The 27,254-nt window shown below is 39.5% G+C and overlaps 1 protein-coding gene across 2 annotated transcripts in view; it reads right to left on the bottom strand.

Annotated features, from left to right (window-relative positions):
• Positions 1–27,254, bottom strand: part of SYNE2 (spectrin repeat containing nuclear envelope protein 2) — a 328,404-nt gene that overhangs the window by 113,442 nt on the left and 187,708 nt on the right. Inside the window, exons 51-59 of one of the 2 annotated variants that reach the window (XM_080809784.1) lie at positions 26,357–26,575; positions 21,329–21,594; positions 19,113–19,281; positions 16,458–16,613; positions 14,020–14,160; positions 11,969–12,151; positions 11,075–11,212; positions 4,313–4,498; positions 20–142 (exon numbers count right to left, since the gene is read on the bottom strand). In XM_080809784.1, coding sequence (XP_080665910.1) covers positions 20–142; positions 4,313–4,498; positions 11,075–11,212; positions 11,969–12,151; positions 14,020–14,160; positions 16,458–16,613; positions 19,113–19,281; positions 21,329–21,594; positions 26,357–26,575 — 1,581 coding nt within the window. Of the gene's footprint in view, positions 1–19; positions 143–4,312; positions 4,499–7,294; positions 7,322–11,074; positions 11,213–11,968; positions 12,152–14,019; positions 14,161–16,457; positions 16,614–19,112; positions 19,282–21,328; positions 21,595–26,356; positions 26,576–27,254 lie in introns of those variants that run through there. The other variant, XM_080809785.1, reaches the window with a different exon arrangement.

Genomic DNA, 27,254 nt, shown 5'->3' with positions numbered 1-27,254 from the left:
ATGATCCATGCTTCCTTACCTCTCCGTGCTTAAGATGTTCTTCTGGTGAAAAATCAAATATTTCTTTTGATAAGAGGACAGCTTTGATTTTTGAAACTTTTTTCTCTACTGATTTTACTTCAGTTTCGACAGCCACCACATCCTAGAATTTCAGAAGCAAAAACTCTCATGCAGTATATATTGTAATGTTAATAATGTATAAAACACAATTGATTGCTATGTATTCTATTCTAATTAACCAAAAATGTTTGTCACTTATACCTCTTAAAAATTAACCAAGTCTATCTCCAACAAATGGTGTTGGGAAAACCGGACAGCTATCTGGAAAAGAATGAAACTGGGCCACTTTCTTACACCATACACAAAAATAAATTAAAATGGATTAAAGACCTAAATGTAAGACCTGAAATCGTAAAAATCCTAGAGGAGCACAAGGCCCTGACTTCTTTAACACTGGCCATAACATCTCTCTAGCTTTGTCTCCTGAGGCAAAGGAAACAAAAGCAAAAATAAACCACTGGGTCTACATAAAAACAAAAAGCTTCTGCAGAGCAAAAGAAACAATCAAGAAAACTAAAAGGCATCCTAAGGAACAGGAGTGGATATGTGCAAACAACATATCCAATAAAGGGTTAGTACCCAAAATATATAAAGAACTTACACAGTTCAACACCAAAAAATCCGAGTAATCCAATTAAAAATGGGAAGAAGATGTGAACAAGCATTTCACCAAAGAAGACATCCAGATGGCCAACAGACACATGAAAAGATACTCAATATGGCTAATGATCAGGGAAATGCACATCAAAACCACAATGAGAAATCACATCACACCTGTCAGAATGGCTAAAATAAAAAAACACAAAAATAAAAAAAGGGGGGGGGCACCTGGGTGGCTCAGTGGGTTAAAGCCTCTGCCTTCAGCTCGGGTCATGATCCCAGGGTCCTGGGATAGAGCCCCACATCAGGCTCTCTGCTTAGCGGGGAGCCTGCTTCCTCCTCTCTCTCTGCCTACTTGTGATCTCTGTCTGTCAAATAAATTAAAAAAAAAAAAAACACACACACACAAGAAACAAGTGGTGGCAAGGATGTGGAGAAAAAAGAAATGTGTGCTGTCGGGGGGAATGCAAACTGGTGTAGTCACTGTGGTAAACAGTATGGACAACCCTCAAAAACTTAAAAATAGAACAGAATTCTATTCTAAAAATAGAATAGAGCAGAACAGAAAAAAAATGATCCAGTAATTCCACTACTGGTAAAGAATACAAGCACGCTAATCTGAAGAGATATAGGACCCTATGTTTATTGCAGCATTATTTATAATAGACAAATTATGGAAGCAGCCCAAGTGACCATCGACAGATGAGTGCATAAAGAAGATGTGGGATGTGGGATGTGGGGTGTGTGTTTGTGTGTGTGTGTGTGTGTGTGTGTGAGAGAGAGAGAGAGAGAGAGAGAGAGAGAGAGAGAAATGGAATATTACTCAGCCATTAAAAATATAATCTTGCCATTTGCAACAAGATGGATGGATCTAGAAAGTATAATGCTAAGTGAGGTCAGTCAGAGAAAAGACAAATACCGTATGACTTCACTTACATGTGGAATTCAGAAAACAAAACAAATGAACGGGGGGGGGGCGCGGGGGGAGAGACAAACCAAAAAACAGATTCTTAACTATAGAGAACAAACTGATGGTTACCAGAGGAAACGTGGGCAGGGGGTGGGGGAAATAGGTGAAGGGGATTAAGAGTATACTTATTGTGATGAGCCCTGAGCAACATGCAGCACTGCTGAATGACTATACTGAATGCCCGAAACTAATGTAACACTGCATATTAACTATCCTGGAATTAAAACAAAACAAAACAAAAAACTAGTAATGTGTACATAGATGTTGACTGCTTTCAATAAAAATGTCATTCTATTAATAGCATGTCAAACTATAAAGCACTGCTTATACCTTCTTGAGATAAAACTTCTCTTAAGGCCAATTTTCAATTACACTATGAGAAGAAAAGTATTATGCATCTGAGTCAATTTTTTTTTTTTTAAAGATTTTATTTATTTGTTCATGAGAAACAGAGAGAGGCAGGCAGAGGCAGAGAGTGAGGGATCCCGATGCAGGACTCAATCCCAGGACCCTGGGATCATGACCTGAGCCAAAGGCAGACACTTAACTAAGTCACCCAAGAGCCCTGAGTCCATTTTTTAAAACCTTACTTGTATTTTTAATAATTTCTACACCCACTGTGGGGCTCAAACTCATGACCCTGAGATCAAAAGTTGCATGCTCTTCCAACTGAGCCAGCCAGGCACCCCTAAATCAATTTTTAAGTAAATTCTCAGTACCTACACACTCTTCAGATTTATCTTTGGAATGTGTTTAAACACTTGATTACAAGTGGGTCTAACATTTAAAAAATTTTTTATCATTTATGTAAAATGATAAAGTCACCCTTGGAAAACACACACAAAAGGAGCTGGGAATATCAGCAGGATTTTCTTGCCAATCCCCTAATGAACTCTTGTCATGCAGAGTCACTAAATTACTTTATAATATCCGCAAGATTAATTTAAACAATAGATCACTTGTCTAGTAGTTATTCTTTCATCAATGTCAACCTGTAGGACTTAGCCAAGAACCTCACAGTGAAAACGCTGCACTGTGTAATGTAAACCTACACACAGGCTACAAACCCCATGTAAGGAAGAATACATGCTATTAAAACATAATGGATGAATACAGGCTACAAACCCTACATACTGACGTCTACTTGCACTGTAAGAAGGCCTTTAGACCTTTACTTAAAGAGCTCAATGCAGAGGGGTGCCTAGGTGGCTCAGCCTTCAGTGTCGAAGTGTCTGCCTTCAGCTGAGGTCATGATCCCAGGGTCCTAGGATCGAGTCCCACATCAGGCTCCCGGTTCAGTGGGCCATCTGTTCCCTCTCCCTCTAACCCCAGTTTGTGCTTTCTCTCTCTCTCTCCCAAAGAGATAAATAAAATCTTAAAAAAAAAAAAAAAAAAGAACGCAATGCAGAGACACTGTAGCAACCAAAAGGTATAGCTAGTAACGAAAAGGGATAGGATTTAAACACTACATAGAATCAGACCGAGGGTTTCAAAATCACAGCAGTTTAAGCCATTTAATATCAGATAAATGTAACTTTATAAGCAAATGAAACAATGAGTATAGCAACTTTGTAGTGATACCTCCAAGTTATGAAGTGAAGTTAAATTATATTGGAGTAATTTTTCCATCTTATATTGAAAAATATATAAAAAAGCATACAATATCTCTTAGCATAATTTCTATCAAAAATTGTCAAAGCATTTAAAAACCTTGAAATAAGCTTCAATAACCAAGAATGTTTAACGATTATCATTCCTTGAAGTTACGTAAGTATGGCATAGGGAATGTAACTGAGAAACAAAAAATAAATAATTAAGACTAACTGTACCTGCCTCTACTATGCGACTTTATCCTTCAATAAATGCCTCATGCATCTCAAGCTAAAATAAATAAAATTATTTAAAAATCCTGTGGGATGCGGCGCCTGGGTGACTCAGTGGGTTAAGCCTCTGCCTTTGGCTCAGGTCATGATCTCAGGGTCCTGGGATCGAGCCCCACATCAGGCTCTCTGCTCAGCAGGGAGCCTGCTTCCCTCTTTCTCTCCGCCTACCTCTCTGCCTACTTGTAATCTCTCTCTGTGTGTCAAATAAATAAATGAAATCTTAAAAAAAAAAAATCCTGTGGCTCCCTCTCAGTAAATATTTGCTATTGGTGAATAAAGACTTGGGAGGTTATCTCCCTCTTTGCTAATCTGGGCTTTTGTATCAACAATATCGCCTCTCTGACAAAGAGAAAAGGGTGAGCATATCTGATTAAGATTCCTTCCTTTAAATAGACCATTTCTGGACTGAGAATGGAGATATGTACCATGGGCTGCAAATTAAAGTAAAATATAATTCAAGAAATAAGCACATGGGGGCACCTAGGTGACTCAGTCAGTTAAGTATCTGGCTCCTGGTTTTGGCTCAAGTCATGATCTCAGAGTTGTGAGATCAAGCCCTGCATCAGGCTCCTGGCTTAGCAGGGAGTCTCTGCCTCTCCCTCTGCCCCTCCCTTCACTTGCTCACTCTCTCTACAATGAATAAATTCTTTAAAAAAAAAAAAAAAAAGAAGAAGAATGTAAGTGAAAAATGTACCAGATCAATATCTCCATGTAATTAGTTGATTAGCAGTATAACTCTAATTTACTAAATGAAATATAAATTAAAAACAAGAAATCACATTTTTTAGTGCCAACTTACATCAGCCACCCTTTGAATCTGTGGAAGGCTTTCCATGATTTTTTGTTGTAAAGCTGCTACTTGACGACTTAACTCTTGTACAGACCGTGCTAAATCATCGGTTTCAAAAATTATTGATAAGTCTTCTAGATCCGTGAAAATTGAATGCAAAAGATTGTGTTTCTGTTCTGAATCTTCCAAAGCCATCTACACAATGGAAACAAAGGAAAAAAGAGAATATCCGGATACTGAAACAAGTTGATTAAAATTTAAATCAAAGAAAATTTTGTAACTATGTATGATGATGCAAATATCAAACTGTTTCATTGCACACCAGAAACTCATACAATGTATGTCAATTACACCTTAGTAAGAAAAATGTGAATTAGAGAAATTTTAAATTTGTCTCAGTATTTCAAACTCCTATTCGTATCATTTCATAATAGAACACTAAACATTCTACATTCTCAACAGCACTGGGTGACTTTATTTTTTTTATTTTTAGATTTTTTTAAAAGACTCACTATTTTATTTTTTTATTAATTCTTCTTCTTCTTTTTTTTTTTTTTTTTTTTTTTTAGAGACAGACATAGAGAGCACAAGCAGGGACAGGGAGAGAGAGGGAGAGAAAATATCCAGTAGGCTCTCCACTCAGCATGAAGCCCAATGTGGGGCTCCATCCCACAACCCTGAGATCACGACGTGAGCTGAAATCAAGAGTCAGACGCTCAACCAACTGAGCCACCCGGGTACTCCAACAACAATGGGTGACCTCAGAGCATCTACCCTATTCTGGTGGGCTTCCAGTAGCTACTTTATACTATGTAACCCTGCTCCTACAGCTGTTGGTAACAGAAGTAGGAACACTAATGTGAAATTGGGGCCAAGCAAGCCATTCAGGCTCTCTCTCACTGGCTGGACTAATAATTTTGGGAACATGAATTTGAGAGAAATAGTTAAATGAAGTGGGGATGGGACATGAAGAGGCAGTCCTGTGGCTTGCCAGTGCTGGTACCAGTGTTCTCCTTGGGCCCCCCCACACGATGCTACTGACTTCTGTGAGACATACCTGTAGCTCGAGTTGACCCTAATAACTTGGGCACCAAAGGGGCACTGGCTAATAAAACTAAATGGAAGTGAAAAACATCCATTTTTATAATTTCTTAGGCATTCCTATTTATAATTTCTTTTTCCTTTTAACAACTAAAATGTATTAACTTTTGGGGTGTCTGGGTGGCTCAGTCATTAGGTGTCTGGCTTCGGTTGTGGTCATGATCCCAGGGCCCTGGAATCAAGACCCGCATCGGGCTCCCAGCTCAGTGGGGAATCTGCTTCTCCCTCTTCTTCTGCCCCTCCCCCTGCTTGTGCTCTCTCATTCTCTCTATCAAATTAATAAATAAAATCTTAAAAAAATAAAAATAAAAAATAAAATGTATTAACTCCCAAAACTAACATTTCAAAATATCTATCTCAGTCTCCAACTGCAAATGTTCAACCTGCTCATGTAGTCGTCAGGTAATTCCATAAAACATAATATGGTATGAGAAAGAACATTTACTTAATTCAATGAGAATTCTAGTCATAAGTCTCTAAAACTTCTGAGGTTATTCAGAACTTTACATTGTTCTTATTCAAAATACTAGAAGAGCACTTTATGGAAAACAAACCTTAAAACCGATGTTTTACCAATAATACTATTTATAACAGCATCAAAACAAAAAATATTGAGGGATAAATTCAACAATTTATGTGTAACACCTGTACATTGTAGATTATGAAACACTGCTGGGAAAAATTAAAGACCAAAATAAAAAGATACATCATGTTCCTGTACTGGAACAGTCACTATGGTTAAGATGTCAATTCTTGCCAAATTGATCAACAGATTTAATGCAATCCATTCAAAATTCCAATAGGCCTGTGTATATTGATAAGCTGATTCCAAAATGTACATGGTACCACAAAAGACCCAGATTAGCCAAAACAAATTTGAAAAAGAACTAGTTGTAGAATTTATGTGACCTGGTTTCAAGATTTACTATAAAGTTACAGTAATCCGGACAGTGTCACATCAGTGAAAGGACACACGGATCAGCAGAACAGATGAGAGAGCCGAGAATTAGATCCACACTGATTTTCAACAAGGCAGCTGATTTTATTTATTTTTTTAATTATTTTTTTGGAAGATTTTTATTTATTTGACAGAGACAGACACACAGAGAGAGGAAACATAAGCAGAGGGAGTGGGAGAGGGAGAAGCAGGCTTCCCGCTGAGCAGGGAGCCCGATGTGAGCCTCGATCCCAGGACCCTGGGACCATGACCCGAGCTAAAGGCAGGCACTTGACCACTGAGCCACCCAGGCGCCCAAGGCAGCTGATTTTAAATAAGGCACCGAAGTAAGGCAATGGTGAGTCTTTTCAACAAATGATGAACACTCAAGATATTCCCACAGAAAAAAAATGAACCTTCATACCATATTCAAAAATAAACCTGAAATTGATCTAAGAAGTAAAGCTATAAAATGTCTAGAAGAAAAGACAGGAGGAGGCTCTTGTGACCTTGGGTTAGGTAAATTTTCCTTAGATACAACACAAAAGGCTAAGCCATAAAAGAAAAACACTGATGAACTTGACTCCATCAAATCACTAACATCTGCTCTCTGAAAGACACAACTGAGAGAATGAAAAGGCAAGCCACAGACCAGGAGAGTATCTGTAAATCACGTATCTGATAAGGACTGGTTTTTAGAGTATTTTATAAATAACACTTACAATTCAATAACAGAAAGACAAACAGCCCAATTAAAAAATTCAACAGACATGTCACAAAGGAAGTGTACAAATGACAAACACACAAGTAAATTACATAAATAAGTAGTGAGTCATAAAGAAAGGTCATTTAAACCACCCCAGGAGATACCACCACGAATCACTAGAATGGCTAAAATTTAAAAGACAGATAATATTAAGTATAGATGAGAATATGGACCAATTAGAACTCACATGGCCCGGGGTGGTGCAGTGGGTTAAGGCCTCTGCCTTTGGCTCAGGTCATGGTCTCAGGGTCCTGGGATCGAGCCCCACATCAGGCTCTCTGCTCACCAGCGAGCCTGTTCCCCCCTTTCTCTGCCTGCCTCTCTGTCTACTTGTGATCTCTGTCTGTCAAATAAATAAATAAATAAATAAAATCTTAAAAAAAAAAAAAAAAAAACTCACATGGGCCAGTGGGCTGAAAATGGTCCAGCCATTGTAGAAAACAATCTGACAGTTTCTCATTCAGTTAAATACTTACCATAAAGTCAGCAAACATACTCCTAGGTATTTACCAAATGATGTGACATGAAGACATACATCCACACAAAGATCTGTATATGAACATTCATAGCAGCTTTGTCACAGTAGCCTGTGACAGGCAGCTTCTAAATCCCCACCTCCTGATACTCATGCCCTTATAATCAGCTCCTTTGAACGGAGGCCGGGCTTACCGATTTACCTGCTTATTTACTATTGGCTTTACTGATTTACGTACTGAGATGTCACTTCCAAGATTAGGTTATAAAAAGACTGTTTCTATCCTGGGGGCTTTCCCCTTTTAAACTGCTCACAGTGAGTAAAGTTAGCTACCGTGCCATGAGGCAGCCTTGCGGGGAGGGCTGTGGAAATGCATCTTCTGAGGCCTTCCAAGAGCCAAGTGAATGACCTTGGAAGTGCATCCTGTCTTTTCCTTCACCCAAACTGAGGCTTGACTGCATTCTTGTAAGAGACCTTGAGCCAGAGGCACTCAGCAAAGCCATGCCTGAATTCCTGACCCACAGAAATGGAGATAATCAATGTTTATTGTTTTAAGCTGCTGGCCTAGCACAGCCCAAAACTTGAAACAAGCCAAATGTCCATTAACTGGTGAAAGGATAAACATATTGCATATTTCCATAAATGGGACACTACTCACCTACCAAAAGAATGAACTATCTATAAACATTAACCTGAATGAATCTTGAAAACATTATGCCAAATAAATGAAGTCAGGTACAAAAGGTATATACCGCATGATTCTATTTATAGGACCCCATGGAAAAGGACAAACTATATTAACAGAAAACAAAGAGTGAGTAATTCATAGGGCTAAAGACAGAAGAGGAGATAGAGGAAACTTTTGGGGGTGATGGAGATGTCCTTTATATTGATGGTGGTGGTAGTTACACAAACGTATACCTTCGTCAAAAGTCATCTAGTTGCACACTTAAAATAGGTGTATTTTAGCACATGTGGTGGGCTTAGTTGGTAGCGCATGCAACTCTTAATTGTGGGGTCAAGAGTTCACGCCCCACATTGGGTACAGAGTTTACTATAAAAATATATGCATATGTATGTACATACATATACATATATATGTTATATTTTAGTATATGTAAATTATACCTTGACAAAATGTATTAAGAAACAAGTTGTTTTTCTATTTTTACAATGACAATTGATGTTTCAACGATTCTTTTACAACAGCAGTCTTTCTAGAATCATCTTTGGGTTATAAAAACCTATTTTAAATACAATCCAGGTAGAAGGTTATAGTGCAATTAAAAGAGAAAGCTTGGGACGCCTGGGTGGCTCAGTCAGTTAAATGTCTGCCTCTGGCTCAAGTCATGATCCCAGGGTCTTGGGATCGAGTCCCACATTGGGCTCTTTGCTCAGCAGTGAGTCTGCCTCTCCCTCTGGCCCATCCCCCCTAACCCCCTGCCCATGTGCCTGTGCCTGCTGCACTCATGCTCTCTCTGACAAATCAATCAAATCTGTTTAAAAAAAAAAATCAATGCCTGACAATACTAGAAAAATAGAAAAGAATATCATAAAAATAGGACAACTATTTTCAAAATAGGGAAAAATGGGAATTTCACATATAACTAGTTGCTTGAGACTTATTTCCCATTGGAGGATTATGAGGATGCTTTCTGAGGTAAACCAACCTCCCCTTGTGCCTACTTCCTCTAGCTCATCAACTAGAGTTCCACTAAGTTCTACTTCATAAGGTAAGGCCAGCAAATTAGGATGTCCTAAACAGTTTAAAAGATACTTCTACACATTATATCTGTGTCAGCAGAAGGCAGCAACAGTATATATGCTTTTGCCTAAGTTCACTTTTTTTAAAGGTTCTGTTCATTTATCTGACACAGAGTGAGAGAGCATAAGTAGGAGCAGCAGCAGAGGGAGAGGGTAAAAGCAGGCTCCCCACTGAGCAGGGAGCCTGATGTGGGACTCGATCCCAGGACCCTGAGATCATGACCTTAGCCAAGGGCAGATGCTTAGCTGACTGAGCCGCCCAGGTGCCCCTTGAGTTCATGCTTGAAAAAAAAATTTTTTTAACTCAGAAAAAAGCATCTGAGTAAAAGAGTATTAATTCCTCTCTTCTGTCTTTGCAAACTCCTTGAAAATGGTGAAAAATACAGGCAATTTAAAATAAAAGAGGACATGCTATGGGGACATGGAAAGCCAGCCCGAGAGGTGAGGGCAGAAATCACAAGCAAGGGGAAGAAAGAAACGGATGGCTGAAAGGCAGCATCTTTACAACTGTTACCACAGGGTGAGTGGACCAACAAGTCTCACACATCAGGGAGGTACGAAGTCAGCTGTTCCCTTGGAACATATAGTGCTAGCCTAAAGATATAACAAGGAGCTGGATCAATGCTGAGGTCTGGTTATTCTAAAAACTGTGATAGAATAACCTTTTCCTAAGAGATACTTTGTTGGGGTTGAATAATATGAAAGAGAAGGAACGATGCCTTCAGAGTACAACTTAAGCCAATACTTGGCATCTGGAAGATCTCTTGCAGTCATGGCCCTGAGCAAGAAAATACCCTCATTTGTTTTGTCTTTGAAAGCTAGCACGGAGACATCGGGCACCAAAAAGGACAGAACATTTGGAATCACGGCATGCTATAACCAGAAGGAACTATGGATTCGTTTTCTAATGCTGTGTAACTAATTACCACAAACTTCATGGCTTATAATAAAACAAATGTACTCTCTCTAGTTCCCATGGCTCGAGAGTACAGGCATAGCTCAGAAGGGTCCTTGGCTATCAGAAGCTATCACAAGGCTGCTATCAAGGTGCCATTTGGAATGGAGGTTTCTCTTCCAAGTTCACTCAGGTTGTTGGGAGAATTCAGTCATAGGGCTGAGATCTCAGTTTTCCTGCTGGCTACTGACTGGGGCAGGGGGTCACTCTCAGCTTCTGAAGGCTGCCCAGGGGTCCTAGCCCCATGACCCTCCCCTAACATCGCAGTTTACTTCATCAGGTCAGCTGTAGAACTCTGCGGTGTGTTCTCAGGGAATCTTATAATCATTTAACCATGATTAATCACGTATTCCTGGGAGTGACTAACCCATTACCTTAGCCATACACTGCAACCTAATTAAGAGTGGCTAATTCATCACATACTTTCCTATCCCTGCCCGCACTCGGCAGGACAGGATTATACAACTGTGTGCATCAGGGGACAGCAATACTGGGAGCCCTCGTAGAATTCTGTTGACCAATACCATCGACACTAATCACTCCAACATTCTTCTTTCACAGACGGGGGAAACCGAGGCCCACAGAGGAAAACAGGAGATTACCCAAAAAGTCATGCAGTAGTTATCAGGAGAGAAAGAACTAGATCCTGTCTCCAAAATTTCTACCACTGCCAAGGGAGCCTGCCACTCTCCCAGGCTTCCTTCTGCCATCTGGCATCGTTGAACGTAAGGTGGGCAGATTCTAGGACCCTCAGGAACACTGAAATGCCTTACCTGAAGGGTGCTGGCATGCTGACTCAGCTCCTTTGAAGAATTATAGTTAGTAGGACTGGCCAACAGACGGCTGGTGTTTTCTATCCAAGCCTCCGTACTCCTCAAAAGGTCGTGATATTCCTCCATCTTAATTGTGGCCTGTGAAAGAGAGGCCACAGCAAAGAGTCAGATACCTTCCACTTGAGCCAAATGAGCCTTGAACAAAGACTTTGTTATCCTGGAGGGACTTGCCCACCCTCTCCAGATTTACCTTCCCAATTTTGAAGATGAATAATCCTGACCACAGGTGGAAAGGACTTAAGAAGTTCTACCCTAATGCTACGGGTCTCGTAACTGTTTGCAGGTGGCCTTGCAACTAGTCTGGTTCCCATCTGATGCTTCATTTTCAGAAGTGGATTTGAGTTTTGTCCTCTGTACAGGGCTTTGTCCTCTAATATCCCAGTGCCTCTGGGACTAAGCTCCTGCTGCCCTGTTCTTGCTGGATCACACATACAACTCCTTCACCATGACCCCTATCTGGAAAGGCGGGAGACAGTGTCTTGTTCCTGAGTGACATTCTTTCTTGTGGCTGGCTCCTCCCAGGGACTCCTGAGATGGTCTGTTGGAAATGCCCATGACCTGCCGGGAAGCCCAATGCTCAGCCTGGACTCCTGCTGCAGTCCGACTTCCAGAAACCTGCTTCTGTCTGTCCAGTTGGACGTCCTGCCAGTGTCAGCAGTTAAATCTTTCCTCCCAGTGCCCACCTGAACCTGTCATGTGTGGCTCTAGCTTCAGAACCTAAAACTGGCAATTCAAGGGAAACCGGCTGCCTCGGAGTATCTATTTTCATTTTGATTCAAAGGCTTCTCAATATCACGGTAAGCTAAGGGTCGTTATCACGTGTTACTGTCGTACCTTATTTAACTGTGAGGTTCTAGATTCCGCTCTCTGTGAGACTTGCTGATACTGCTGGAAAGGAACCATCAAGTTATCCATCCATTCTTGAGCCTGTCCTGGATCCTGTTCAACAATGTCCTGCACTTCAGAATCCAGCTCATTTAGCTTGCAATGCCAGAGATCTAGCTCATCCCACATTTTCTGGAGAAGGAAACCGCAAGTCACTTGGAATGCAGAGGTCACGACTCACTGTGTTAATTCCCAGTTTTTGCACTGTATTTGCACTTGTGAATGCTACCAAAACAACATCACAGGCACACTATTTCATTTATGCCCAGAAACCACTTGTGACCTAAATTGAAAAACACCTTTTCTGAGGTCTCTCAGTCTAATCATTTTTTGTTTCAGATACAGACTTAGCTGCAAGGGTGCAGAAAGACCGGGATATTTCCAGAGACAAATGACACCAAACAAGGACAATGTAACCCTACTCTTTCAGGAGTGATGAGGTAACGTTATGTTATACCCCAATCTTTTTAGAATACATACATACACACACACACACACATATGTGTATGTGTATATTTAATCTAGAATACAATTTTATTAAGTATAAAGATAGAGGTGTGTGGGTGGCTCAGTTGGTTTTAGCTCACGTCTTAATGTCAGGGTCTTGAGTTCAAGCCCCACACTGGGCTCCACACTGGGCACGAAGCCTACTTAAAAAAAAAATTATAAAAATAAAACTAACAAAAGGAAAATATCTGTTTTGACTTAGGATAAATGCAGTGGCAAAAAATTCTATTGACTGCTTTTGGCTCAAGAAACCAACAGACTGCATTCAAGCCTGGACTTGTACGGTCAACTCTCAAAGGTAAAATATTTAATTCTTACTGAATATTTGCTTAAGAACTGAATTTTTAGAAATAGGAAAAATAGGACTGGTTAAATTAGGTTCCTCTACTTATTAAGAATCAAGATTTTGTCCAATGGTGAGGCAGTCTGACCTATTTTTACAAGTCTCCATTCACACAGAATACTTCCTTAAAATGTAGATTAGAATAACAATGCTTTCTACACGCAGAAGTTTACTAGGGAGTTAATGGTAGAAAATTAGGCTTATGTACAGTTTTACCTAACACTTGATTTCCTAAGATTTTTTTTTAAAAAGATTTTATTTATTTATTTGACAGACAGAGATCACAAGTAGGCAGAGAGGCAGGCAGAGAGAGAGGGAGAGGAGGAAGCAGGCTCTCTGCCGAGCAGAGAGCCCGATGCAGGGCTCGATCCCAGGACCCTGGGATCATGACCTGAGCTGAAGGCAGAGGCTTTAACCCACTGAGCCACCCAGGCACCCCTGATTTCTTAAGATATTTTACAAGGGAAATAAATTTGGAATTTCTGTTTTCCTGTTTCCCTTCATAGTCTAAAGAAAAGCTGTCAATTCTTTTCAAATCCTACTGAAATATATTTTTTAATCAAATATGTCTCAGGAATGTATTGTATTTCCCATGTTAATCCACATTAGGAAAAAAATGACTCCGAGAAATGCTTGAACACACAAAACATGTTAGCTTTGTTTTCTATATTTGTTATTTATATACAATATTTTTTATTAACAGTCGTCCCAGGATAAGTCCTTACTCTCCTTTACTTTTGAAAAGGCTAGTTCATAATCGTAGGCTCTCAGGGGTTCAGGCACATTCTCACCATGGAAAAACTGAGAACAGCTCTTGAGGCGCCTGGTAGCTCAGTCGGTTAAGTGTCCACCTCTTGGTTTCAACTCAGGTCATGATCTCAAGGCTTGTGAGGCTCTGCATCTGGCATGGAGCCTGCTGGGCAGTCTCTCCCTCCCCCTCCCTCAGCACCACGCCCCCCCCCCCAACAACTGAGAAGAGTTCTTAAATGCAACTTTCTCCACCAAGCCTCTGCAGGGCACCCTCAGTAAGGGGGACCCTGTAGATCTGGGTTAGGATCTCTGTGCTTCTGAGTCATCTACAGAGCACACCCTGAGGACTGAGGAACAGGAGAAACACCAAATGCCAAGGGAAATTAAAGGAGGAAGTTACCTTTTGAATTTCTTGAGCTTTCTCAATATTTTTGCTTTTCTGCTGCAACATCTTTTCAACATTGTGAAGCCCATTGTTAATTTCGTCTATCTTCCTACTCATTGCATAGGAGGGTGAACTTTTCAAAACTTCACTGCTGATCTGTTACAATGAAAAAAGGACACATTTGGCTTACAAACGTCTTCAATATCTAGTCACAGGTTCAGGTGATAAAAGGAACAGTCACACCGTTAGGCGATTTTATTCACAAAAATCTTTTAAAGGCTGGGGGGGAGCATCCCAAACCATGCCAGTTAATACGTAAATGAGAGGTAGATCAGCGGACTAGAAAATGGTGGCTCTGTCAACTTGACCTTTTAAATCCAATCTAAGAAAAGAAAAAGAAAATCAACAAACAAAAATGTGTTGAATGTAACCCACAGCATATACTACAGATCTGTGCTGATTTGGTCAAAACTGAGTGTACTGTCTGAGACATACCCCAGTGGAGCAAATGATACGAAAAAATTCAAGGGAGATAAATTATTTATTATACAGTCTCTCATTTGATGAGAAAGACCTCTGCATAGACTGGTTTTCAATATAACCTAACTTATTCTCAAGCTGACTTAAAAAAATGTGATTCCCACTGTAGTATTGATTTAGGGGAAATAACCTAAAATTCGCTCTTTCTTGAGGATGCACAAAGCTTAGTTTTTCTCTGTGTGAATGTTTCTAGTGTTCACAGCAATCAGAAATCTAGCCGCTGAACAGTGTAATTTTTTTATCTGAATGATTTTCCTAAGAAAATAACTTGGGCTAGTAAAGATAACAGATGAATGTTGAATGTGTCATTTTTCAAATACCTGTTTAGTTCTTGTTCTTGTTTTTTTTTTTTTAAGGCTATGTTGATAAGGCTTTCCCCTTGCAGCCACTAAATAACCAAATACTACTTTATCCTTATGTATAACACTTTAACCCTTTTAAAAACCACTATATCTGTATAACCATGGAGACTAAAACCTTTCAATGCAGGTGGTTATCCTGCCTGTATCAAGGCAGCAGTTAAAACTTGTCCTGAGAAGCCCAGAGTCACCAGACTCTGGAGTCCCAGGCTCTTTTTAACATTTCAGGATGTTGATACATTTATAAAAATGTTTTTATTCCACAGATCATAATGCAGTTGAGATTTTTAGGAAAAAAATTAATTCTATGTTGGTTTTTAAACTGCTGTAATAGCTTTTTATTACTGTGTAACAAATTACTATCAAGTGAAGTTTTCTGATACTTGGGGCAGTTATTCTCTTGGCAGAAAAGCATATAATTTAGGTCCATGATTTACGAAAAGTAAGCAGCCCTTCGAATTACATCAAATGGTTCAGAGTCGGCCTGGATCTTTCAGACACACCAAACAATAAAAATCAGTTGCTATTTGTTACAAATATACAAGTTACTGTTGAAATTTTCAACCCCTAAATTTAAGATTGATTTTGATTATTCATTCTGTTAGCGACTTTCACATGAAGTATTCATGGAAACAAATTTAGTTGCTCTCAAAACCTTTAGTATTCTCTTAAAATCAATAGTGCAATCTGATTCTTGAGAAAGTACCTCCTAACAGATTTTCTTGGGTGTTAAATCAACAAAATTTGTTAAAAATGTGTATTAGGAGCTTCCATGTTTTTTCATCAGTCAGATTTTTCTGAGAAATCTGTCAAAGAAGTTAACTGAGTTTGAAACGCGATTTGTGTGTGTTTGCATTTAAAATCTATTTTATTAAGTTAGAGGTACTCTAGATTTCAAAAGCAATATAAAAATCCTTCTGTGCATGCTGGACCAAATAGAATTTTGTTCTGTTGGATGTAAGGGGTCTTTCTATAATTCAATAAATCCGTCTTGCTAAACTCCTGGGTCTCCAGTACTATGAAACATTTCCCATTCTTTCTTCCAACCTTCAGATTCATCCATTCAGGGGTAAAGATTTGTGCAGGTGTGTTCTGAGAACTGTGTTGCCACCATCAAACAGATAGTGTGTGTTAAATGCTATTCCTCATGAGTTATGAAATTTATATTCTCATTGTCCTTGGTTGCAATTTCAAAATATTCACAGGGAATAAGTGTTGAAGCAAAACATTATTCATGTCTAATATTTTAAAGTGATTCTCCAGTTTAAAAAAAAAAAAGCCAAGTAAAAGCTAATCTACTGTTCTACTTTTAAATGCAAGAGAAGAAAAACTAAGCATCTTGACAACTAAAAATAACCACATTATCTAATTGTTATCTGTCACTTTATTTAGAGCAATTTCACCTCCGTATTCAATACACAGAATTATCACTTACCTAAACTCTATAAAAACAGTCATTGCTAAAATAAGGGCAAAGGAAATGTGACATTACAGGATCTTTTCTTTATATCCATTCAACTCATAAATAATAACACTAGTATAAGCGATTATTACCTTCTCATCTATGTCTTCTAAAGCTTTTCTGCATTCTTCCACCTGGGATTCAATCTCTGCAGGGACTAGGGTGTACATTTCAGAATACTTGATTCGCAGTTTTTCCATAATATTCTCAAAAGTCAGCTTCCCTTTCTTAAAAATGCTTTGAAGCTCCTAAAATCACCAAGAGAGTTTCAAAGAGGCACAGACCAGGGAAAAAGTTTAACTCTAAAAGTGAAAGCAGCTTTCCAGCACATCCTTCTGATTTAAATGAGCACACTTTGCATGACAAAGCCTCACTACTGATACAAGCCGATTAAGCCAGAGAGATAACTCAGTGTGGTCAGATGATGCTTTCTAGTTTGTCAGAATTAAACTTGATACCTCTCCATAGTGTCAAACCATTGTCCTCAAAAGACATTACAACATCTCCTGCTTCTAAAGCAATTCTAGGATTTAACTATCTCGGTTGCAGTCTTGAGCTAAAAAGCTCCGAGTAGCAAAAAAGTTTCAAAGAAGTTTGTTGGGTTTTTTTTGTTTTTGTTATTAACTTGTTGCCATTTCTGCTTCTTCCTACATTATCATCACAATGATTCAAGGCCACTAAAAGCCCTAGGCTTGAAGCACAAGTGTCTGCTTTCATGTAATTAGACAGCCCAGCAGAGCCCAACTTCTTTCAAAAGGCAGGGTTCCAGTTCCCTGCAAAGAATGTGGGTTTTAGGAGATAAAAGAAACCTGAACAAACAGTGTATTGGTTGTGGCCTAGAAACAAAATCTGATCTACGTTCTCCTGCACTAATTATAAAGGAGAAACTCATTTGTTTGGGAAAGTTTCCCAAAGATCAAGTGGAAAAATACTTCTTGACTTTACTGTGGCTTTTTGGGGCTTGTTTTGTTTTTACAGTAGCTGTTCAGTAGCATTATTCGTGTTAATGGGTTGAGTCACCGCACTGAAGAATGATTACAATTTGAATGACTCTGTGATGTGTCACTGTTTTTTCTTAACCCTCAGCTGAGAACAAATCTAGATATGGAAACTTAGAGAACAATGTTGTTCTGACAAAGGTGGAGTTTGAAGTAGAGTGCCTTCTGGTCTCATCTAGACCGAGTCAGAATCTAGGTCTTCATTCAGAGCTGCACACTGACGGCTTCCCCAAGACTGTGACCGGGAGTAAGTTCCCTCTGTCAATATTGAGCTCCTATATGGACTCTGAAAAACAACCTGAGGGTTTCGAAGGGGTGGGGGGTGGGAGGTTGGGGGAACCAGGTGGTGGGTATTAGGGAGGGCACGGATTGCATGGAGCACTGGGTGTGGTGAAAAAAACAATGAATACTGTTACGCTGAAAAGAAATAAAAAATTAAAAATAAAAAAAAATTCTCATAAATAATAAAATATCCTTTGGTCCATTCCATTAAAAAAAAAAAAATCTGTGCGTGAGTCTGGAGTCAACTTCGGAATGCCGTTTCTGCGTGTTACCATGGCACCGGAATCATTCTTAAAAAATGAGGTCCCAAATCACACAGGGGCATGTGAACAGCCCCTGTGAGAGTGTGATTTAAAAAGCTGTATTTGGTCTTCATCCCTGGTTCCTGAACAGCTTCTAAGACTCTTGGAATTTCCTGGCTAGGAGTAGGAGGGTCCTTCCTCACTCAGAACAAACCCTTCTCAACCATACCTGAGTTTATGCTAATGAATGACTCTTGGGGGGGTGGGGTGGTGTGGGGGGGGTGCGGGAGAGCCTCTAGATAGATTCAGGATAGGGCCTGGTTGCCAGAGGAACCAACCATGTGATGAGAGGGCTGGAACTTTCAGCCCCACTTCCCAACCTCTAGGGTGGGGGTGAGGAGCTGAAGATTGAGTTAATTATCAACAGCCAATGAATTAATCAATCATGCCTACCTAGTGGAACTACCATAAAAACCCCTAATCAGTGAGGTATGGAAAACCCAGCGTTGGTGCTGGGAGAGTGGCACACCCAGAGAGGGCCCAGAGGGTCTGAGAGACTTCCCCCTTATCTTGCTCTGTTCATTTCTTTTGTTGGTTGATTCTGAGTTGTATCCTTTACCAGTAATAGTAAAGGGCTTTCCTGACTTCTAGAAGGCATTCTAGTAAATTATTAAACCCGAGGAGGGGGGTCGTGGGAACCCCTGATCCACAGTGAGTCAGTCAGAATTACAGGAGAACCAGGACTTGTGACTGGCTTCTGAAGTGGGGATGGTCTTTTGGAAGTGAGCCCTTAATCTGCGTGGTCTGTGCTAACTCCTCCTAGTTAATGTTACAGTTGAATTGAATTGTAGGACACCTAGTTGGCTTCCATAGCCTTGGGGGAAAACTCCCACACATTTGGTGTGGGAAGTGTTGTGAGTAAAAACAGCTGCACTCCTATCAGAGATAAATCATACATCCTACTAAAGTCAGTAGTCTAACACCCTACTCTATAATGCTCTGGGGACCTCCCTGCTCTCAACTTTCTTCTCTGCAACCTAGCCACAGTGATCTCTTATAGCTTGGCCCACACCATGCCACAGGGCCTTTGTATGTGCTTTCCTCTCTCCTGGACCACTCCCTCCACTCCCGTCACAAAGTTACCTCTGCCCAAAGGACTTTGGATTCAAGACTGCAGACCTGTGCTGGCCACATTCACTAGTTTCTCACTTTATTCCTCACTTACCTCAAACTGGTCTGCCTTTTCTGGGTGGTCTTGTAATTCCATATTTTGGAAATAAGTTGCAGTCTGTTGAAATAAGTTCTTCAAAGTAATTATTTCTTTTGTGAAAGAATGTCTGTCTTGGATTTCTTTCTCCACCAATTCCTTATTTTCTTGAGCTTTCTGAAAAAGCCTAACATACAACATCAAAATAAAATTATCTATATCCTGCTCTCTTGGGAGATAGTTTCATTTCAACAATTAACACAATATCTGCATAGTTCACACTTAAAGAAGATCTTTTTCCTGAGCAAAAAGTACCATTTTCCATGATTTAGTTACTACATACACAAACATATACCAAATTCTATCACTCAATCAAAAACCTTTCTAAACTTCCATCTCAAAACATTCTCTTTTCACACTTTACATCCCAATTGCTCTCTCCATCCTACTTTTCTCCATGGGATCCTTGAGTTCAACTGAATATGACGTAGAGGGGAGGATGGAGTCACTAGTGGGCTTCTGGGGACAGATGACCCCATTAGCGTTCTTACCTCAGCTGACCCCATTTGCTGTGAATGTAGCCACCTTATTAGTAGGGGAGTTTAAGAGGTACAACTTTTCCTGAGAGCTATTTGGTAAGTATTTCTAGCTGTAAATATATTGTAAACCTTTGACCCAGTCATTCGACTTCTCGGCCTCTTTCTCAAAGTATTAATCACAGATGCAGAGATTCTAGCATAAAAATATTCACTACAGTGTTTTACAAAAGTAAAAAAAAATTACATATAATTTAAAGGTTTTATGTTAGGGCTTTGGTTAAATAAATTATGGAATAGTCACATGTGAAATATGACATAGTTATGTCTTAAGGAATATTTAATGACAGGCAAATTAACATAACATGCTGATAAATCATTTAGCAAACAAAAGAGTATAGCATTATGACCATAATTTGTTTAAAAATACAGTCATAGTAAAAAAGATGAGGAATGATTGGCAGTGATTATTGCTGAGTGGTAAAATTAAAGGGGAGTTATATTAATCTTTATAATTTTCTACATTCCTGAACTTCCTATAGAAAATATATATTACTAAAATAGAAAAATAGCAAATACTAACAAAATTCAAAGGATATTCACCCTCGGTAATACCAAGATGGAGACTACGTGTTTCTTTTTATTATTATTAATCTTGTCCATCACCCTCCACCAACTTTTTTGAGTCTAGCTGACACACAATGTTACATTCGTTTCTGGTGTACAGTCTAGTGATTTGACAGGTTTACACATTATTCTACACTCCCCACAAGTATAGTTGCCATCTGTCCCATTACATCACTATTACAATTGACTGTATTCCTAGCGATCTGTTTTTTATTCCCATGATTTACTCATGCCGTAACTGAAGGCCTGTATCTCCCACTTCCTTTCACCCATTTTGCCCATCCACTTCCCTCACTCCCCTCCAGTTCTGTTTTTTGTTGGTTTATTCATTTTTTTTTGAGATCCAATTTATGTGTGGAATCATACAGTATTTGTCTTTCTCAGATTGACTTTTTTCACTTAGTATAATACCCTCTAGGTCCATCCATATTGTCTCAAGTGGCAACAATCTCATCCTTTTCTGTGGCCGTGTAATATTTTATTGGGTACATATGCCATATTTTCCTTATTCTTTTGTCTACTGATGCATACTTTGGTTGCTTCCGTGTCTTGGCTATTCTAAATAATGCTGCAATAAACACAGGGGAGCATGTATCTTTCAAGGTAGCATTTTCATTCCCCCTGGGCAAATACCCAATAGTGGAATTATCAGAGCATACAATATTTCTATTTTTAATTTTGTGAGGGACCTCCATAGTGTTTTTCCACAGGGGATGTACCATTCCAACCTTTTTTATACTTTTCTGCGTTAACCCAATTCTATGGTATCATTTGTCATTATGCTTTATTTTTACATTTTCAAAATTCAGTATTTTCTAAATATTAAGCCTAGGGGCTCCTGGGTGGCTCAGTGGGTAAAGCCTCTGCCTTGGGCTCAGGTCATGATCTCAGGGTCCTGGGATCAAGCCCCGCATCCAGCTCTCTGACCAGCAGGAGCCTGCTCCCCACCACATCTCTGCCTGCCTCTCTACTTGTGATCTCTGTGTGTCAAATAAATAAATAAAATCTTTAAAAAAAAATTAAGCCTGAATTATTAGGCACATTTCCTTAACAGTTTTTCATAAGTCTTACTTGTTGCATCGTTCCTGCATCGATGTAATCTCTTGAAATGCTGGAATCGTTTCTGCAGCCTCTAAGCTTTTGGGAGCATTCTGGATACTTCTCATGCGCTCAAGAAGTAAGGTCAGTAACAGCTGCTGCTTCTCCACATTTTCTTGGTAGCGGCATAAAGAATCTTGCAGCTCACAGAGCTCTTCTATAGTGGCCGCCTCTTTGGTTTTTGAAATTTCAGGCAGATCCTCTTGAAGACAATCCAAAATAATTGCTTCTCGTTCAATCTAATTCAATAAACAAAAAAAGAGAACTGACTTAACGAAGATGCACTTTGACCATTTCAGGAGCTGAAACAGACCTTGGCAATGTGGGCCGTATGATCCAGCTGAGCTGAGTTCAAAGGGTTTCTAATACCATATCCTAGCTCCAAGTAGTGTCTGTTTTCCTCTAGCTGGGAATCTTATTCCTGCAGCATTGGAATCCCAGAGTTCCCATCCCAGCTGCAGATCTGCGATTAAAATGAAGTACTACAGTCGTGAGCTGAAGGAAACACTGTTGAATAGTTTCATAAATAATTTCCTTCTCCTTCAGATTTCAGTTGCAGAAAGCAGTGATTTCTCCTGAGATATCTATAAGCCAGAATGAGCCCCTCAAAACTGCAACTCCTATATGAGGTTGGACAACTGCCGGACCATGTTTCTACAGGCATTTTTTCTTCCACATCCTATTCTTGTATGCTCAAAAAGGTAAGTCTGGTACTTCCTCATTACTCTAACACCTACACCAAAGGGAAAACAGTCCTAACTAATTGTGTATTTGTCAACATGGCAACGTGCAGAACCTGGAAACACGAAGTATCGCGCATCTGCAAAATGCAGTTCTACCACCCTTGACCCCAGAATGAAGACACAGAAAAGCAGATCCCTCTAATGCACTTCTTCAAACCCCGTGGCCCTCACCCTAGTTGTACCATACATTTACCAAATTCTGCCCTCGCACTGTCAGCTGACCTGCTCTAATGTTCAAACTGAGTCGGCCACTTTGCAATCTTGACATTATGGAATATCACACCGGCCAACTACATTTATTCAATGCGAATGAAAACGATAAATGAAAATCTGGATCCAAAGGGTAGAAAATAAAATCTAAGAGAATTAAGAATTCCAGCATAAATTAAGTTTCCAGGGGCTCAGTGGTCTATGCCAGAATTCCGTAATGTAAGGATCAAGTTGTTCAACCCTACACCTCTACCATTAAGAAGAAGGCCCAGCACAGGAGGTGCCCACTGGGATTTGGGAGGCAGTCTATGCTATCTAGAGAATACTGCTCAGATGCATTTATCAGAACGCTGCCAGTGTTGAGGGAGGTCTGCAGCAGGGTCAGGTGCTGGTATAAGCTGCCCAGCCACTTGGGCCGTATGATCCAGCTGAGCCACCTGTCATTAGAATACATGGGTATAGACAATCCATCTCCGAAAGACCTAGTTACGGAATGTATGCTTTCCATCCTCTCAAACCTAAATTCAGTCGGATTAGAAGTTCTAGTTCTTAGGCAGGCCACTACACTTCCACCGGGGAATAAGATAAAAGGGTTCCACTGGCTTGTTTTGCAACCTCCCTGCCAGAGAACCCGGAAAGAAAGGAACTGCTGTTATTGTCAGAGATAATTGTACACCTAGCGTTTCTGCTATACATCAGGGTTGAAAGAAACATATCTGTAACCCAGAACTTAATGGAGCATCTCTTGGTGCTTCTATGCCATGACGACCATAAAGGAGCCTCCACGGCAACCATGACCCAGGAAGAGGAAAGCCTCAAAAGGTTCTGTCCTTTCTCCGTCCAGTACTCCTCTTCCCCCACCCCTGTTCCCTGAGATCACTTGCCAAAATAAACCACCTGCCCACGAGCCCCATCTCAGGCTCTGCCATCTAATGTAAGTTGGTAAGTGATTAGGGAGGGGCATAAGTAGGACAATTTTACTCAAAAGCCAGATAATACTTCAACTTGTGACAGATAACCAAATCCAACCCAGTATTACTCAGGAGTGAAGAGAAATGAACTACTGATACAAACAGCAACAGGTATGCTTCTCCCACGCACGATGCTTAGTGAAAAGATGCCAAACCCAAAAGACACAAACTCTCAAGTCCATTTATATGGCATTCTGGAAATGGCAAGACAGAGGAATGGATGCCAGGGGCTAGAGGTGATAGAAGGGGCTGATTACAGAGGGGCAAAAGAGAACTTTTGGGGGTGATGAAAATGTTCTAAATCTTCTTTAGATTCATTGGTGATCATATGACCGTGTTCATCAAAACTCAACCAACTTTATGCTAAAGAGGATGAAAATAGCTCCCAAATCAGTATAACAGTTTCTACAAAAATTGTGCATTCATTCTTCTTCTAGAAGAGACTCTGCAACCCCTGAATGATTTCCCTTGGACACAGAATTCTAATAATATGGCTATAAAACTTTTAGGCTCACAGTCAATCACAGAGTCTGGAAAGGGAAAAGGAGCCATAGTAGCATCACAAGTAAACAGAGTGAAGGAGACTGATAACCCCATAACCAGCACTAGTAAAAGTCCTCTGGACTTTGGTACATGCTGAAGAAGTCAGCCTTATGCCTTCAATTACCCCTGAAAGCATGACTTCATTCCAGCACATTATAATCACTGAAACAAAAATGAGGACTCTGAATAACCAGAGATGAATAATTAAATCAAGCAAATCCTGTGTAAGAAAACAGGAAGGTAAAATTTTAGGGGGAAAAGAAGGTAAATCAAAATTTCAATTTGTATCTTAAGTCATAAATTTAAACACAACATTCAAGTTTCTGAAAACCTACTCATACAAAACCTTTATCCCATAAAGATACTGGATTATTCTATTACTATCCACATCTTAAAAAAAGAAATTCATTCTGTCACATCCAAAAGCACCAACCATGCTAACAGGATCTCGCATGTACAGGTGTTTAGATGATATCATTTTTATTAAATGGATACAAGCTACTCCTACAACAATTCAGTGAATGTAAATATCATTTAAGTTGATAGTTTCATCATTAAAAACACCGGAGTACATGTCTGACTCCTCCTCTACCACTCACTTGTGCATTTGGGCAACTTACTCAGTCTCACTGTGTCTCACTTTCCTCATCTACAAAATGAGGGTAAAATAAAAATATCCAGCTCACAGGACTGTTGCGAGAATAAGTGATAATACGTATAAAGTGCTCAGAACTCTGCGGGACACACACGCATGCACCATGCCCGCCTACTAAGTGTTACAGTTGCTGTTACTGTTACTACAGGACCACATATTTTGTCTGTGCGACTTTTAGAAAAACACACTCCACCACCAGATATTGTCAAATGTTTCCATGAATAATTATGAAGTTCTAAATGAATAGGGTCTGAATTAATCAAATATAATTGCAAATGGGTGTACAGCAATAGAGAGGCAATGTAGTAAAACAGAACGAAAGCTTAGAATTAGCCTAGATGCGGGTTTCAACAAGAGCTGTCCCTCAAGAAATATTTACTAACTGCCTACTAAGCACAAGGCCCCGGTCAGATTCCGAAGTTACAGCAGTGAGCAAAATAGACGTGGCCCCAGTCCGCAGCCCCAGCTCAATCACTAGCTGGGAGTTCTTGTGCCAACAGAAATCTCTCAGTGCCTCAGTACCCCCATCAATAAAATGGTAATAATATTTAACTCCTGAGGGCAATGCAAGGATTTGGTGGCGTCCTGTGTGAACAGCCCTCTTCGGACGGTACACAGCCTACTTCAGGAACCCCATCGACTGTGCCAGTATGAATGGGAAAGAAGAGGCAAGCAGCAGTAATTTACAAAGTATCTTCAAGTTTCAACATTCAAGAGTCTATTGACTAATCAAACCCTATTAGCACTACCAAAATGATATTCATTTTCAAGAATATCATGTTGCGTTCCTTAATTGAAGTATTTTATTTTATGTACAAAGAGCTAGCATTAAGGTAGGTATCTTGGATATCTGCAGTAAGGTAGGTATCTTAGCCAACCCATTCAAGGAAGTTCACTTAATTCAACTTAATGAAGCCTGTACCCTCCCAGTGCTGATGGAAACACTGGAGAAACAGACTGAGGCCAGTATTTCCAGATCAGACCATGCCAGTTTGAGCAGACATGGCAAGGACCCTGAACGAATTTTCTCCAATGGCTCCCGTAGAGCTGTTGGTGACCAATCTTGCTCTCTCGGATGCAACAGGGCAAAAAGCAAGAATACCAAATTTTAAGCAGAAAAATATGCTAGTGTTAAACATTTACATCCCAAAGTGTGACCTACCTCCAGTCAAGTATTGACTCATTGTATTTTTCTCTTAAGCAAATTTAGCAGGAATTTTGACATGAATAAGAAGAAGGACTTTCATTTAATGATCTGACTTGTACTTCATTTATACCTGATCCTTTGGAAAGATTAACGAATACCCTAAGATAATGTTATATGATTTAAAATTTTCTTTCTAAATATATGTGATGGCTTAAATCCAGAATCATACTTAAATTAACATCTGTGATTGATATATTATGGAAGTTTTCTTTAAGAGAGTTTTCAGCAAGAGCAACATACATATTTTTAAGTCCATAGTTAACAATCGAAGTAAGTTTCCATAGTTAACCACTGTAGTTAACTTCAAAATTAACTGGTTATTATGAATATTACTTAATTCTAACCTTTAGTATTCCAGTAAGAGTCATTTTAGGAGGCGTTAACTCAGATGCACAATAAGGATTTTAAAGCCCAAATGAGCAAGTACTTATTTGTAAGTATTACCTGATACCAAAAAAAATGCCACTATTAAGAAAAGAATTTGAATCATTTCTTGGAGATTATTTTAGTAGGACCCGACCTCTATAACAATTATGTGTTACGTATATGTGATATAAACCAAATGGTACCAGTTAAGGACTTGTTTTATATAAAAACAAAATGAAAGTAACAAAACAATTTAAATGACATTTACTAGGAAACTGGCTTGATTGTTGGAAATGAAGCACTTACTTCTTCACTGACAAATTTCCACTCCCACTTCAGTTCTTCGCACCATATCTCCCATTCTTTAGTGGCTTCCAGCAAATGCAACCATTTGTCCCACAAACCTGTCGTGGTTCTGAGCAAACACATGTCATCACTGTCTGTGCATGCGGGTCTCAGGTGTCTGAGGACCTGCCGTAGTTTCATTAATTCTTCTTTGGTTGATAGGAGCTTTGACCCCAAAGCCTTAGGAAAGAAAAGGAACAGGAGGAATAGAACGTCTGTTAATTTTTCGGAGACTTATAAACTTCTAAAGATCTTGAACTACTGATGATTTTAAATCATCCAGTAAGTATTCCATGATCCATTTTTTAGTCCTTTTAGAAGTCAATCTGAAAGAGAATTACCTACGTATTATTGTGTTGCCCATGAATTTGGAACTATGGTGACAAAAATGACCCATAAACCAATTCTTTGGAGTAAGAAAGTGTTCTGAAAGGTGAACAACCTAAAAGTTCATCGTTATTATATATAAGTCTCATTATTTCAGTAGGTTGTTAATTTGCACTATACTTATCAACCATCAAGCATTATTTAGGGGTTTTGTTTTTGTTTGTTTGGGGACAGATGTTAAGCATAGGTAACTTAGAATGTTTTCATTCAAATCCTAATAACATATGCCATAGATTCTAACAGATGAAAATAAGCAAATACAAAAATTGCATGGTAAGAATAAGAAGTAGCCAGGGTTTAGCCTTATGATAGTTGCATTAAATTCTCTGTAACTGATCCAGCAACATCCAATAAAATAACATGAAAGGTGAAGCTTTAGAAAGAGTGATCACTGGGGCACCTGAGTAGCTCAGTCAGTTCAGCATCTCCTCTTGATTTCCGCTCAAGTCTTGGTAGCACGGTCCTGAGATCG

The sequence above is a fragment of the Martes martes genome, assembly GCF_963455335.1.
Source record: "Martes martes genome assembly, chromosome: 7".
Taxonomy (NCBI): Eukaryota; Metazoa; Chordata; class Mammalia; order Carnivora; family Mustelidae; genus Martes; species Martes martes.
The sequence above is the reverse complement of the archived record's forward strand: the minus strand, read 5'-3'. Positions and strand labels throughout refer to the sequence as shown.